Genomic DNA, 12,194 nt, shown 5'->3' with positions numbered 1-12,194 from the left:
ATCGGATTTGATCTGTATCGGCCTTGACTGAACCTGATTCTGGGCTGATCATGTATCATTATCGTTGTGCAGATTAATGGTTTTTTAAAGAAAACAAGGGGTAATCAGTCTGAACAAAGCCGATACGACTGATCCAGATTGTTTTAAAGATCTATATCGGCCTTGACCGATCCAAGCCCGATTTCGGGTTCTTCACCCCTTGCTTCTAGCCTTCTATCCGTCCCTCACATCCCTCTTCTTCCTCTCTCTCCTTCAACACCTTTGCAACTACCCCTTGTACACCCTCACCTCGTCCTCCCTTGCCATTGAAGGGCCGCCCATTTGTCTCTGGATCCCAGAACTCGTCAGAGCAAACTGCCATTGTCGAAGTATATTTTCTTATAGCTTTCCCATTAGGAAGAGATTTTCTTTATTGTTCTGCAAACAAGAAAAATCTTAAGAACCATTATACCCAAATCACTGCATTGTGATGGAGATGGTTACGTCTTCTGATTTGTTTTATAGCTTGCAGCTCCTCATTTAACTGGGTTTGCATTGGCACAGAACAGAACGGTCTCCTTCCCCTGTATCGGTTTAAATTGAGATTTCTTATTCCAAATCCAGAAAAATTAGGATGAGAAAAAAAGCTGATTTCCACCAATTAGGAATCTAATCGGGATTCCTGACTTTTGGACCCTGGTATGAGCTGCTCATGAGATACGTTGTATCGTCTGATACTGACACTGGGATCGTTAAACGTCCATCATTCAGCCGTATCCAGAATTGGCCGTCAGGATTGAGACGGATGCTGGTCACAGCAGGGGTGGGATGAGGCGCAGTTTGCAGCGGGTGCCGATCCCTCATCTACCAAATCCTACTCCCTACTGGAAGAACCCTTTTCGATTTCGCCCTGTGAACGCACCGTTCACATCCTCTAAGTTGCAGGGACAGCCAACAAAATGGCTTTGTTGCACTTGGAGAGTTCGGAAATCTCTGCTATTTCCGGCAACAACTCTCAGGGACGGGAGTATTTCTTAGACGACGACACGGACGTCGGACGAACGACGAGGATATAGAATGGATTATCATACAGGAGGGGTTAGTGGGGTTGTTGCACAGACCCAGAAGTGCAACTGCATTCTCTTCTTGATAAGGGTAGTTGCACAAAGCCTCTGATGGACCGTGTTCCACTCTCCCATTGGTTTTTTTTGGGTAGAAACTTTCTATTCGTTGGCTCCCCTTCCCCACCCTGTGGGCTTATTAGAGAATCGATTCCTTTGTTAATTTTAGTGTTTTCCTTATTATGCGGCAGGTTTTGGATTGGAATTGTCATAAAAGGAGGGAAAGGAACAAAATGCCTTGTAATATGTCGCCCTTTTTCCGATCGATTTCTGTCGATTCTGACCAATTCCGGCCAAAATCGGCATTCATCGATTGGATCCAAATTCCCACAACTATAGCTATAAATCTTTTCTTTTTTTAATACAATATTTATTTTTTCAATCGAGGTAAATATAAATCCTGTCGTTTCACATTTCTTGATTTAATATTTTTAATGGAAGGTTGAAACTGAAAAAAATACTTGAAAACTGAATCAAAATGCACATGGTTGAGTTCAGATGGAGTCTGAATTCTGGACTCTGGTTTCTAGATGGGGAATGGGGGGATTGGAAGGTTTAGTTGCTTCCTCTCTGCTTTTTTTTTGGGTTTCTAATTATCTTATTCAGGTTTAAGTAAATTTTTGTTGTTTTGGGTGAATTTCTTCTTGTTGCTCTTTTTAGAGTCGCTTCTCGAATTCCTATTTGCCATGCACTACTTAGATGCTGTTTGGTGGAATCTACGTTCATCAATTTTCATTTTTTTCTTTTTAATCTGATGTTGCATGGGAGTTTCAGCTGTTCCTTTATTGTTACATTTGAAGAATATGCTCACGGAGTCCGTTTGCTTTATTGAAGAAAATGGCAAGAACTGAATAAGGGGTAACACGTCTTCTCCCTAGAGTCATTATGGGGCTCTTTTCTCTTCACAGTGTCCATGTTCAGAGGCTCTGTGCAACTACCTGGTTTTGCTTTGTCCTGCTTCCCTTGCTACAGAACGGCGAGGGGATACTTTCAGCTTCGACTTATTTAATTGGACTTGGAAGCTGTGACATTACAGGACCCGCTGCAGATGTCAATATGATGGGATATGCTAATATGGCGCAGACTGCATCTGGAGTTCACTTCAGGTTGAGAGCTCGAGCATTTATTGTGGCAGAGCGTCACGGGAAGAGGATGGTTTTTGTAAATATTGATGCTTGCATGGCTTCACAACTTGTGACAATTAAAGTGATTGAGAGGTTGAAGGGAAGGTAGTTATGATCTAATTTTTTTCCATCTTCAAATTCTGGTTCTACTGCACTGGCTTATTTATTTATTATTTTTTATAATAAACTGGTAAACTGTGTGCGGTTTAGTTGGAATAAGGGAGTTGTCGTTGTTGTAAACTGTTCGAGGTTAATAGAAAGTAAATTTATAGAATTTTTCCATGGGAGAAACAGAAGGTTTTACCAATCATGGCAATTAGTCTTGTAGAAATTTTAAAACATTCTCTTTCAACCTCATTTGGTGGAACGCATGTTTAAATTGATTAAAGATCCTTGATTTCAACCTTTTATCGTAAGTCCTTTAGCTTTAAGGATTCAATCTGAGGAAGATCCTGATTGTTTTACCTTGCTGCTAATCTCATATCATGCTTTCCATTTGACAGGTATGGGAGCCTTTACAATCAACAGAATGTTGCTATTAGTGGAACCCACACTCATGGAGGCCCTGGGGGTTATTTTCAATATGTGGTGTATATTGTAACATCTTTTGGATTAGTGCGTCAGTCATTTAATGCTCTTGTTGATGGCATTGAGAAGAGCATTATACAAGCTCATGAAAATCTCCGGCCAGGGTCAGTATATGTTGATAAAGGTAATGGAGAAAGTTCATAATTTGTGCTGACATCATTCCTTATGAAACTACTAGCTCAAGAATCAATAGAAAGCAAGCTTCATTTTTACTTAACTTGTTCCCCTTTCTAATAAGATAGGAGGAAAGGACCTAATGACCACTTAACCTGCTCTTATATGCAAGAATTTTCTTTTAGATCAGACTTGGTTTAGAAGACTGACAAAGACCAAACATTTTTTTTTCTCTAGCTGGCTGAAAGTTTTGAGTTTATATTTGTTGAGCTGCCTGAAGCAAGGTTCTAAAATTCGGGATTGGTCAAGGCTGATATCGATCCAGATCAGCATGGATCAGACCATGTCAGACAAATTTACCCCTACATTTTAATATAAATAATTTTATTATGTTCTTACCCTTGGACCATACCTGTGTATCTGGTTCGGATCGGTCAGGATTGGGGATGTTACTGATACTGCTGATACTGACCGATCTGATCCGAGTTTTAGAACTATGGCTGGAAGTCTACTATTTAAATCATCCAACACTTTTGCCTGAACCCTATGCTTTTCCAGATTCTGCCTACAGAATAGAATGCCTAAAGCTTTGTAATTTTTATTATGGAATCTGAGTTCTTTGTTATATTTTCCGGACCTATTTTATTTTTTGTTTAAATTTTGAGTAATCATCTTAGTTCATTAATTATTGTTATAATCTACAATATTCAGGTATCATTATACAGATGGGCCATCATGTCCTACATGGACCCCTACCAATATCCTTGTGCTTGTGTAGACGTGGGTATGCTGTAGCATTTGAAGGGTGGAAGGGCCTGAGTAACTTGGGTTTTCATGGCTAGGATCTGTAGTGTAAATGATGAATGATTGCACGAGAATAATAACCTAAGAGAGGCATAACATGAATCCTTTCTAACGTATGTAATTAGCAGGATGTTAACTCATAATGGGCTTTTAAATTTTGTTTGTTATGTAATGGCTAAAATATGTTGAAACCAAATTTGAAGCCATAAAGTTAGGATATAAGGTTAAAACTTCATGTTCTCAAAAAGAATTCAGACCTTTTCCATTGTTGATATGGACCAGTTTGCTTATATGGGCTTATAGTCTTTTGATAATGGTGGTTTCTAATTGTTTGTGCTTTATCGATTCTGATCATCATCATGTTTTTTGGGAATATATCAACAGGAGAGATTTTGGATGCTGGTGTGAACCGTAGTCCTAGTGCTTATCTGAACAATCCTGCCAAGGAACGGAGTAAATATAAGTATGATGTTGATGAAGAGATGACTCTCCTGAAGTTTGTGGATGATGAATGGGGGCCAGTAGGTAGCTTTAACTGGTTTGCCACTCATGGGACTTCTATGAGTCGTACAAATTCATTGATAAGCGGAGACAACAAAGGAGCTGCTGCACGATTCATGGAAGACTGGTTTGATCAGAATGGTTTTCTGGATGATGTTGAAAACCTGAATTCTGATACATATGCTGGCCACAGCATCCCCCGAAGAAGGTCAAGCCTTATTCCCAACCTTCAAAACTGTAAGTAACTCCTTTGTTCATCTTACAAGTTCGTACAATAATACATCTTGGTGAGGGTAAAAGAAATAGTGTATGAGTTGTATCCTTGTTGCTAAGCTGCATGCGGCCTCCTTTACACTATGAAACCAAAGTTCATGCCCCAGCGATAGTCTTAGCTATCTTAAGTAATCCTTCTGATAGATAGGTTGGTTTTGACAACATTTATGCATAGCTCAATTGGGCTGTAACTTGGCACAAGAGTTTAGAGAGAAACTTGACTCATGAGTAGAGGGTGATGTGAGCATTCTGTTTATAAATTTCGAGTGTCAACTTAACTGCCATGTGGCAGTGACTGGATGAAGAAAATCTCTCCCTTATTATTACTATTATAATCTTCATCATTATTAGATAAAAGGTAAGTGGGGCTGCTGTTTCTGTGCTTACTTGAACGATGGCCTGACTTGAGCCTTGCACTCTCTGATGTGGCCAAATAGCCTTTGCATAGATTGGGTTGGTGCTTGCTACCTGTAAAATTTATGAGCCATCTGAAATAGATAGCTATATCAATTATTGGACATACCCCTTGTATTTTCAGATGTCCAATTTTTTTCCAATACATCCACGTGTTGATGAATTTAAAAAAACTTTATTCTGCCACATGGTAAATTTTGTTTGGGCTGAAGCTTCATTTGTGAATTGTGCTGGGTGGGGCATATTGGTGCTCCAAATTAGGTTCCTGATAAGCTGCCATATGGGACTACGGCTGAACCTCCCACCATTTCATATTATTATTATTATTGTTTTTGTTGTTAAGGCGAGAAACCTCTTCCACATGCCTTGTGTTTAGGCTCTGTCACAGGATTTGTTTTCTGCCACATATCATTGCAGCTGGAACCAAAAGTTTATGGACCAATTGTCTGCATCAGCCTCTAGTCACATGCAAGGTTCAACCTAAATGCATCTTACCCACAGGGAAAGAAGTTCTGAAAAAGGTGAAAAAATAAATGATTTTGAAACCAATTGGAACTGTTGAAAATACATATGGTTGGCCATATGGTTGAAATGGACCTAAAAATTGATGCATTGCTGATCTAGTCGATAATTTATCAATATTATGGTTAAAACTCAAAATTGCTGATCATGTGGCAGAGAACCATTGCCTGTGAGGGTCCCCTGTTCACTAGTATTGCTAGAAGTGTTTTATTCTCTGGCATACAAGGGTTTTTTTTTTTTTTTTTGGTTGTGAATTGTGATACAAGGGACCAATTCAGTCGTCCTGCCTGTTGAATGAATAGGGCATCCATTAGATTGAGACATGTCAAATATTTGGGCCCATTGCAATTGTATGGTTCACCGTGCCTGTTATTTTTTTCCCTTGGATTTTCAGCAGTCCAGATTTTCCCAAAAAGGGATCAACTTTTCTATCAATTTTTGAACCTTTATCTCGGCACATGATGAAGTCTGGTTTGTCCAAAACTTGAAACAATTGGAGCTTGATGTGGACAAACATGTTTCAAAATATGATTGAGAATGAGATTGTGATATGGGAGATATTCTTGCCTGATTGGTAAGAAATTGCTTCCTTCTTTCTGAACAAGGATAACCTTTCCATCATATTCATCATCATTACTTGCTCTTTCTATATGATTTTCTAGTTTTACACATTCCCTGTTGTTCTGATGGGGGAGAAAATGATCAAGTGTTGAATTTCATTAAGTGAATCCATTAGGTGATTTCTGCTTATGATCAATTTCATCACTATTGCTTGTTGTCATACAAGCTATGCTGCTGGTTCAACTAATTAAAATTTCTTATTAACATTTTTTTTTTTTTGGGCTGTTATTATCACTTAAAAAATTCGAAAGTATGAGTTTAGATATTTTGAGTACTTATATAATGATTATAATCCATTTGTTGGAGTGCCTTGTTTACTACATGGCGGCAAAGACACAGAACACATTTATTTTATCCATGAAACACACTAATAACTTTGTGTTCACTTATGCTCTAATAAAACCCATGTTTCATGCAGATGAAAAGTTAAGGGATATTGCTGCCTCATATCAATCTTCTCAGGGGAGGCCAGCAAGCAGGATGTCGAGTATTTCTAGTCGTGTTAGGAGTGCTCTGAAGCAGTCTGATAGGCCTAGATTTGTATCTGCTTTTTGTCAGTCAAATTGTGGCGATGTTAGCCCAAATGTGCTTGGTACTTTCTGCATAGACACTGGGCTACCATGTGATTTCAATCATAGTACCTGTGGTGGGAAGAATGAACTCTGCAATGGCCGAGGCCCAGGGTAGATATTTCTCATTTCTTCTTAGATTTTCCAATCCGCATGTATGATTCCTATGTCAGTACTAAGTTATTTCTCTCTTTATCTGCCAGTCACCCAGATCAATTTGAAAGTACGCGCATAATTGGAGAAAGGCAATTTAAAAAGGCTGTGGATCTCTTTAAGAAAGCATCTGAGAAATTGAAAGGCAAGATTGAGACCCGGCACACCTACATAGACTTCTCCAAGCTTGAGGTAAAACTTCCTAAACAGGGCGGAGGTTATGAGATGGTGAAAACATGCCCTGCTGCCATGGGGTTTTCTTTTGCTGCAGGAACAACTGATGGACCTGCAGATTTTAACTTCAAGCAAGGAGATGACAAGGTGACTTGGGAATATTAGTTAATTGACTAATACACAATGTTTCATTTTTCTTTCTGAATGTGAATGCTATATGGAGATTGTTATTTTGATGCTACTCAGGGTAATTCTTCATTCTGGAAGTTTGTGCGAAATGTATTGAAAACACCGGGTAAAGATCAAGTCGACTGTCAATCTCCAAAGCCTATTTTGCTTGATACTGGTGAAATGAAGAAACCTTATGACTGGGCGGTGAGTCGTATACTGTTATTTTTGTGCATGATATTTGTAGCTAAATAATATATATATATATATATATGGGAAAGAGAACACTTCCTGCTTGTGCCCTCTATGCCCAGACATAGGTGGGTGCGAAAAGACCATGCGGCCTCCCATTGGCCTGTGTGCTGGGGTAGTGGCTGTGCAGGTGGGCAGCATTCTCTCTCTCTCTCTCTCTCTCTCTCTCTCTATATATATATATATATATATAGGAAGAAAGAACACTACCTCTTGGTGTATGGCGTGTGTCTATGCCTAGACATAGCAAGTGCGAAAAGATCGTGCTACCTAGCACTGAAGATGCTCGTGCGCACTAGTGTGTATTTGCACCAGGAGGTAGCATTCTATTGCCCATATATATATATGTATATATATATATATATATATAGTAGAAAGAATGCTGTCCGCTTGTGTTCTCCACACCCATACACATAGAGCTGGCTAGCAAGGGCAGGGGCGTCTTTTCACAGCTCGCCCCATGTGTTTGGGCATAAAGAACGCAAACAGACAAAGTTCTTTCCCAATGTATATACACACAATTCAGGGTGGTGGGGAAAACTGAAAATGTTTGATTGTGCCCCTTGTTAAATTAATCCATAACTTACAGGGTAATTTCCAGAATATTTTTATTTTCTTCACTAGATTATATTCATCACTTCTCAAGAGGCTGGTGGTAAGTCTGGCAACTTAGTGGTAAGGTTGCTCCATTGGAACCTACTGGTCGTGGGTTAGAGTTGAGAAACAGCCTCTCCGCAAAGCGGGGGTAAGCCTGTGTACATTATGACCCTCCCTAAACCCCACAGTGGCAGGAGACTCATGCATTGGGTACACATTTTTTTTTTTTTTTTTTTTTTTTTTAAATCAATATCTAAATTTGACATATATACATGGTGTTTGATGAAGCAATTATTACTTGGCTTAATGAAAGTCAGCCAATCAAGAGGCCATACCCTAGAAATAAAGATCAACAAGAGCCTTCAACCAACAATAACAACAAAAAACTCAGCCTTATCCCAACTAAATGGGGTCGGCTACATGAATCCGAGCAAAAACAAACATGAGAAATGGAAGTAGGAAAAGAAAGTAAAAAAGATAGTAAAAGGAAAGAAGCCCAGCGTTAGCAAGATAGGAAAATCTTAGCTAAATGGGGTCGGCTACATTGGTCATTGCCCTCCAATCGGCTCTATCAAAGGTCATACTTGGGACAAATCTTAGGCATTGCGTGTCATTCCTCACAACTTCTCTTATGGTCATTTTAGGCCTTTAGATCCTTCAATATTAAGACTTTGTCCTAAGATTTTCTACGTCCATAAATACAATATGGAGATTCTTTTTGCTGTCTCTATATCTTTCCATAAGCCTCCTCAATAGGTAAATAGCTTCTGTCGTGGATCTATCTGGCATAAAACCAAATCAATTATTCGAAATATGAATCTCTCTTCTCAATCGGGCTTCAATAACTTTCTCCCATAATTTCATAGTATGACTCATTAGTTTTATGCTTCTGTAGCTATTGCAACTCTGAATATCACCTTTATTTTTATAGATTAGAAATACAATGCTTCTCCTTCATTCATCTGGCATTTTCATTGTGTTTATAATTTTGTTAGATAGATTGATCAGCCAAGATACCCACATATACGTAAGCTCTTCTATGCTTCTAGTGGGAACTGTTGAGATGACCATAGTTAGTTTACTATTTACCTTGGTAATTTACTATTTACCTTAGTCAATATTAAATATGCACATGTTTCATATTCAATATAAGGATTGAGTCATCATTAGCTAGCATTCCATGTTTGTAATCATTCTCCATCTATAAATAAAGTGGTGGCCTCTATCATTCGGTAACCCAAAGTCATTCATACTCTTGGCATCTCTCTTCTCAACTGGACCTCATCTAGGCCTTGTGTCATGCATCCTTTCATTTTTCTTAAGGCTTTTTTAACTTCTGCCACTCCAACCTTTCGTATATGTCGATGGCGTGTGGTGTCTTAATGTGAAATGCCATCTTCCGGGTTGTTCCTACTTGAACTTTCCCATTTAGTAAAGTCACAAATATACTCATCCCATTTCTTCATAATGTCCTCATCCCTTACCAACACTCTTCCATCTGCACTTTTGATACATTTCACTTGGTTGAAATCTCTGCTCTTTCTTTCTCCAACCAACAGGACCATATTTGGGTTCCTATGATCAATCTTTGGTTGACATAGTAAGATTTAGAAGAAAATTTATTAAGCTATTGGATTGCTTTTGTTTTCTTGAAGTATAGGGGGTGGTTCTAATTCTTGAGATTTTCTTAATGATTACCGGCTAGTTATTTAGGTAGGATGGTGATGCCTTAATTTTTAAACTACCTAATGAACCCTTCTCAGCCCAACTGTACTTTTAAGTAAAAATACTATAAGGGAAAAGGCTATACACACTGCCGATGTGTATGCCCTCTCATTCAAACTCTCTCTCCTCCCTGACTTGTGGACCCCCCCTATATATGCATTGCGAGCACCCCCTCTGATGTAGATCCACACTTTGGAAGGACCTACCATAGGAAGAAAGGCCCAGCCGAAAGGGGCCTATCGAACCACACCTAAGTCCACTTCAAGTGGCTGAAGTAAGCTGTTAGAATGAGGGCCCATTGGGCCCATCAATTCTATCAATAGGGATTTAATTATGTTTAATAAGTGAGGCCCATTGGGCCTACCGATTGTAATGTCCTATATGAACTATTAATTAGTCAATCCTATTCCATGTTGGAGTTGTAGTCTTAGTCTATTTCAAGTCCTAGTTGTACTAGGAGTGTCTAGTCCTATTTGGAAACTAGGTCCTAGTTATAGTTTGATGTACACATAATTCTCAGATTTGAATAAAGAAAATTGCAGTCAATTGCTTAGAACAGCCGGGATAGCTGTGGGTGAGAAGCCCGGGCCGAGATAGCCACTCCTCTCCCACTTTTCCCTTTGTTATTATTCTCTTATTCCTTCAATCGATCACCTAATTCTGTTAACTGTTGTTGCCCTTATTAATTTTATACAATTGAGTTTTGTTCCTTGAGATCGATCAGCAAGCAGCACCCCTTTGTGAAGTCAATCGATCTCCCCTATTGCCAATATTGAGGATCTGATCTGCGGGACTATTGGAGTACCTATTCGTCACCATAAGTGGACTACTCAATCCACCTTAGAAGACTGTTTGAGGCTGCCAGCTGCTGTCCCTGCAGAATTCTGACAAATTCTCTCTCCTAGGTCTGATTTTCAAGAAAGTAATTATCTTATCAACCAGTCGTCAGAAGTCCTTCAAATTTTTAGGTTTTTGTACCCTCCCTAGGGACTACCTACCAAGAGTGCAGCTTACTTGGAGCCCTACAGACCTGGCCGCACCTCTCTCTCTCCGGCTCTATAGCTGGTCTTTATCTCTCCTATCGGGTTGGATTTTGGGCTGGTTTTGCTCCTGTATTGGTATTGTATCCTTGGGGGTTTATTTGATGGTCTTATTTCTTTGTTTCCTGGTCTTATTTGTCTTGTTTGGGGTTTATCAATTGTGGGGGTTGGTTTCTTGTGTGGGAGATCCATCTCACATTGGCAACGTGTAGATCCCCTTTAGATATTATAAATTGCCCCCCCAAAAAAAAATAAAATGGATACACATGTGGAATATAAAATGTACAACACCCCTTAAACTCTATCTGCTGGTTTAGCGTACCACCTCTTACCATCTCGTTCAACATAGAACCTCTCATGTACAGCTGAAATCGATGCATAGTATGTTAGATTTCATATCTGATGCCATGATTGACCAAAATTTAGAAGTATGGCAGTTTCAAAGTTGAGTCCTATTTACTATTCAGTGATTGGACATGAAATTTATTTTTAATACATATTAATAAGTAATTGAACTTATTAATTTACTATCCTACAGTGGTTTCATTCTCTTATTTTCTTATTATTTTTCATTTTTGTCCTCATTGATTGTTTGCTTTCTATTTAGCATCCATGTTGCATATCATAACGTTTTTTATTTAGTAATTTTTATGTATACTAATTACTATCCCACATTCTATTTTCTATTTATTATTGTTCTGATTTTCAGTCGTTTTCTACTTTTGTACATATTTTTTAACTTAGCATCTTGAACACCTTAATTTATTCATTGTTATATGCAACATTAACTTTCATTATTCTATTTTATTTTATTTTAAAATTATAATAGCTAAAGATAAATTTTTGTCATTATATATTTAAAATATGTGAAGATAAGTACAGCAGTGATTATATTAGTTTCAGTGAAGATAAGCACAACAATGATTATATTAATTGCAGTATTATTGTTTAATAATTTTTCGTTACTGAAAAATCTATGATTATATAAATAATGTTAGTAATTTAATCAATTACAATGAATATATTATTCTTAATTATATTTGTATTTTCAATGTAATGGCCTCTTGTTTGCTGCCACTTTCTGTTAGAAATGCAAGTTACCACTCATTTTGACCTAAACTCTAAACTGTAACTTCTCTACCAAAAAAAATAAAAAAATAAAAAAATAAAAAAATAAAAAAATAAAAAAGGAAAAAAGAAACCTCATTTCTTCAATAGAGATCTTCCCCCCTCCCTCTTCTGTTGGGTACTTCAATAAAGATCTTATAATCTTATGGTTCCTAGAAGGCAGGTTAAATTGAATGATGAGAATCAGAAGCGCTTGTTTAAGCTTTTCATGTGGGGTTTTGTGATTGGAAGCTTTTGTTTGTGATGTCCATTGGGGAGCTCTAAGCAAACCACTGGGTTACCTCCCCCACCTCAACCACCCCCACCCACCCCACCCGCCCCCAAAAA

The 12,194-nt window shown here is 38.2% G+C and overlaps 1 protein-coding gene across 2 annotated transcripts in view; it reads left to right on the top strand.

Moving 5' to 3' along the window:
- The first annotated feature begins 427 nt into the window (after window positions 1-427).
- Window positions 428-12,194, top strand: part of LOC122088922 (neutral ceramidase 1-like) — a 17,219-nt gene continuing 5,452 nt past the window's right edge. The window contains exons 1-7 of one of the 2 annotated variants that reach the window (XM_042658300.1): window positions 431-1,077; window positions 2,137-2,329; window positions 2,728-2,936; window positions 4,115-4,468; window positions 6,480-6,744; window positions 6,834-7,104; window positions 7,204-7,332. In XM_042658300.1, the coding sequence (XP_042514234.1) occupies window positions 2,157-2,329; window positions 2,728-2,936; window positions 4,115-4,468; window positions 6,480-6,744; window positions 6,834-7,104; window positions 7,204-7,332 (1,401 nt within the window). In that variant the 5' untranslated portion in view covers window positions 431-1,077; window positions 2,137-2,156. Of the gene's footprint in view, window positions 2,330-2,727; window positions 2,937-4,114; window positions 4,469-6,479; window positions 6,745-6,833; window positions 7,105-7,203; window positions 7,333-12,194 lie in introns of both variants that reach the window. The other variant, XM_042658299.1, reaches the window with a different exon arrangement.

The sequence above is a fragment of the Macadamia integrifolia genome, chromosome 9 (genome assembly GCF_013358625.1).
Source record: "Macadamia integrifolia cultivar HAES 741 chromosome 9, SCU_Mint_v3, whole genome shotgun sequence".
NCBI classification, from domain to species: domain Eukaryota; kingdom Viridiplantae; phylum Streptophyta; class Magnoliopsida; order Proteales; family Proteaceae; genus Macadamia; species Macadamia integrifolia.
Note: the sequence above shows the minus strand (reverse complement) of the source record. Positions and strands in the feature narration are given on the sequence as shown.